Consider the following 3178-nt stretch of genomic DNA (forward strand, 5'->3'; position numbering starts at 1 on the left):
AGAACATTATTAAAGACGGGATAACTTTGCATTAACGTTCCATTAATTTTACTGGAAGAAACTATTAAACTGCATCATTTCTTTCACCATTTGTAAGGAAATGACTTTATCTGAGTATATAGTATGTGCATAATTATCATCAGATCCTCGTGTGTTGTACAGTGAAGATACAGTCGATCACAAACGCGCTTCACAGACGGTATACCGCGCGGTGGAAACAGCAGGTGACGTCACGCAGGAGACACGTCTGTCTTTGATGTTTGTGAGTTTGACAGGCGGTTGCTAGGCCGGTTGCTAAGGACTCGGATTCACGGCGGAGCTCTGGTGAGTTTCAGGCTCGCGCTTTATTTCTGTTTTCATGGATTAAAGTTTGAAATCTGTGAATGACGGAGGAATTGAGTCATGCACAGCGCGTGAAGTCGGTCAGGTTCGCGTATGAACTGATTCATGTCGCGTTATGACGCAATCAGTGTATTGATTAAATCATCGGTGTGTTCTCATGATTCGGTTTCGCTGTCTCGACACTCGTTATTTAACGTGACATATTTGATATTTGATCGCCATATAATAGGCTTTATTAATATATGATAATATAGAAATGATTAAGATATTTTAACTATTTTTATTGAAACCTTGTTATATAAACATTTAACGTTTACATGATTACATAACAGCTTATATCATAATAGTGGGAAATGAATAGAATAAATAGGCTAATACAATAAAATAAAATTAAAGAAAATACCTCGACATCTGTTGTTAAATATATGACACAATATAATAATATGGCATATTCATGATTGTTTTCACATTACTGCAATGCACAATAAATAAATAATTATATTATATTTAAATTATAATTAATTTCTGCATCATGCAGCATTGGTTGCACGGCATTTAACTTAAATAGCTGATTTACGCAGTGCAAAAATATGAATGTCCTTCATTTTCTATCAGCTATCAGGTTCTGGCGAGATTCATTAAGAACAAACATTCTTGCAGTAACGTTAATGGAATGTTTGCTCAAAGTTATCTGTTCTTTAATTAATAATGTTCTCAAAACATTATTTATAAATTGTTCATGAATGTTTTTCTACACTCTGAAACATGCTGGGTTTTCAACTTTGGGTCAAATGTGGACTAACCCAACTGTTGAGTTAATTTTTTTAAATGATTTTTTTAACCCAAAAGTTGGGTTAGTCCTTATTTGACCCAAAGTTGGCTTAAAACAACCCAGCATTTTTTTGTAGAGAGTACTAAAATGTTCTAGTTGGACGTTCATCAAACGTTTTTGAAATGTTACTTCTGGTTCCAGAACTTTCAGAGAGTTTTCAAATGTAACGTTTGCAAAATGATCAAATGGAACGTTCCCTTAATGTTCTGAAAAAGTTTTAAAAACATTTAAAAACTGGACATTCTGAGAACATTCAGAAATAACATGTTCATATCTCAATGTGGATTTGAGTTTTTGTTGGCTGGGATATCTCTGTGTTTGTGATGATGATGATGATGTCTGATGTTCTGATGAAGCAGCCTGGATGTGATGGAGCTGTTGAGACGGCCGCTGCCTCCTGTAAAGACCAGATCTGCGGGTGACTTTATCATCTTCAGATTTATTGCTTCACTGCATCAGTTCTGCTCGTGATCATATTTGGATCGATTGGGTGAATTAAACATGTTTAGTTGAAATCACCCTGATTAATGAAACTGACATTTGATTTGATATAAACGTATTTATTGATAGTAAAGGCACTGCATAAGGAAAATTCAGTTAATTCCATTCACATTTATATTATTTAGATGTTAAAATCCAGTGAATTACTCTGCTGTTTCAATATTAACTATTAATATATGACGACTGGTTTTTCATGACGGTAAAATAAATAAATAAATAATAATATGATATAAAAATTTTACATTATTTCTGCAGAATATTAATTCTGTTTAATTATTGATGACTATTATACATTTTTACATTATTTATTATTCTATTCTATTCTATTCCATTCTATTCTGTCGTCTCTGTGCTTCCAGATCATGATGAACGGAGTGAGTCCGCCTGTCGTCCACAGACTCTTCGTGTCGTTCCGATCATCAGCGGTTTCTCCCAGAATCCTCAGCGTGCCGCACCTGCGCCTCTACAGCCTCGACCTCCTGACCTCTTCTGCCTCAATGACTTCCTGCAGGTGAGCGGGTCGGGCCGCGGGTCAGGGGACGGGCTGAGGAGGACGGTTCTGTCCCGCTGTAACTACAGGAAGCTGCTGCGTCTCTTCCTGTCGGAGCTGCACTGTGGAGGGCAGGATGCAGTAGCCAATCAGACGCTGAGCTGCGAGGGTTTGCCGCCGCCCACACGCAGGATCCCTCGCAGACAGATCATCTGCGGTAATAATACATCTACATGCTGCTGGATCATCAGTGTAATAGACGAGTGTGTGTTCTTTAGCTGTGTGTGTGTGTGTGTGTGTGTTCAGAGTTAGCAGCGATGGTTCAAATGGAAGCACGAGCACAAAACTCTTTCAGGAGTAAATCTGGAGTTTGTCGAGCATCTGAAGATCAGTCAGTGGATCAGCAATGGATGACAGTGGAGAGACGGACCGAACACACACAACACGTGGCCTACACAGGCAAGAACACACACACACACACACACTTTTGATCAATATGTCATGCATCACAGTTTCCACAAAAATATAGTTTAGCACAACTGTTTCCAGCTCTGATAATAAATCAGCATATTAGACTGATTTCTGAAGATCATGTGACACTGAAGACTGGAGTAATGATGCTGAAAATACAGCTTTGATCACAGAAATACATTACAGTTTAACAGAGATTCACATAGACAACAGCTGTTTGAAATTATAATAATATTTGGCAATTTTTTTGTTTTACTGTATTTTTGATAAAATAAATGCAGCTTTGGTGAGCAGAAGAGACTTCTTTCTTATTTATTCAAATCAATGAAACAGAAATTCCTCTATGTGCCAATTAAAACACTCATGATTATTATTATCATTAGTTTCTGAAAATACTCCATATTGTGTTCATTTTCATAGTGACAATCAAAACGATTTATTAAAAACATAAAACAGGATTTTATTTAATTTTAGCTCTCATTTCAATTCTACATCCTGTTTGCTACATCATTGTAACAGTCGTTAGTTCAGTTGTGAGCGGT

At 36.8% G+C, this 3178-nt stretch overlaps 1 protein-coding gene across 1 annotated transcript in view; it reads left to right on the forward strand.

Annotated features, from left to right (window-relative positions):
- Positions 1-1500: 1500 nt before the first annotated feature.
- lrrc63 (leucine rich repeat containing 63) overlaps positions 1501-3178 on the forward strand; it is a 7160-nt gene continuing 5482 nt past the window's right edge. Inside the window, exons 1-3 of the mRNA XM_016449568.1 lie at positions 1501-1573; positions 2035-2382; positions 2472-2624. Of these exons, the coding sequence (XP_016305054.1) occupies positions 1501-1573; positions 2035-2382; positions 2472-2624 (574 nt within the window). The remainder of the gene's footprint in view (positions 1574-2034; positions 2383-2471; positions 2625-3178) is intronic.

Source organism: Sinocyclocheilus anshuiensis, unplaced genomic scaffold (assembly GCF_001515605.1).
Source record: "Sinocyclocheilus anshuiensis isolate Anshui unplaced genomic scaffold, SAMN03320099.WGS_v1.1 scaffold1269, whole genome shotgun sequence".
NCBI lineage: Eukaryota > Metazoa > Chordata > Actinopteri > Cypriniformes > Cyprinidae > Sinocyclocheilus > Sinocyclocheilus anshuiensis.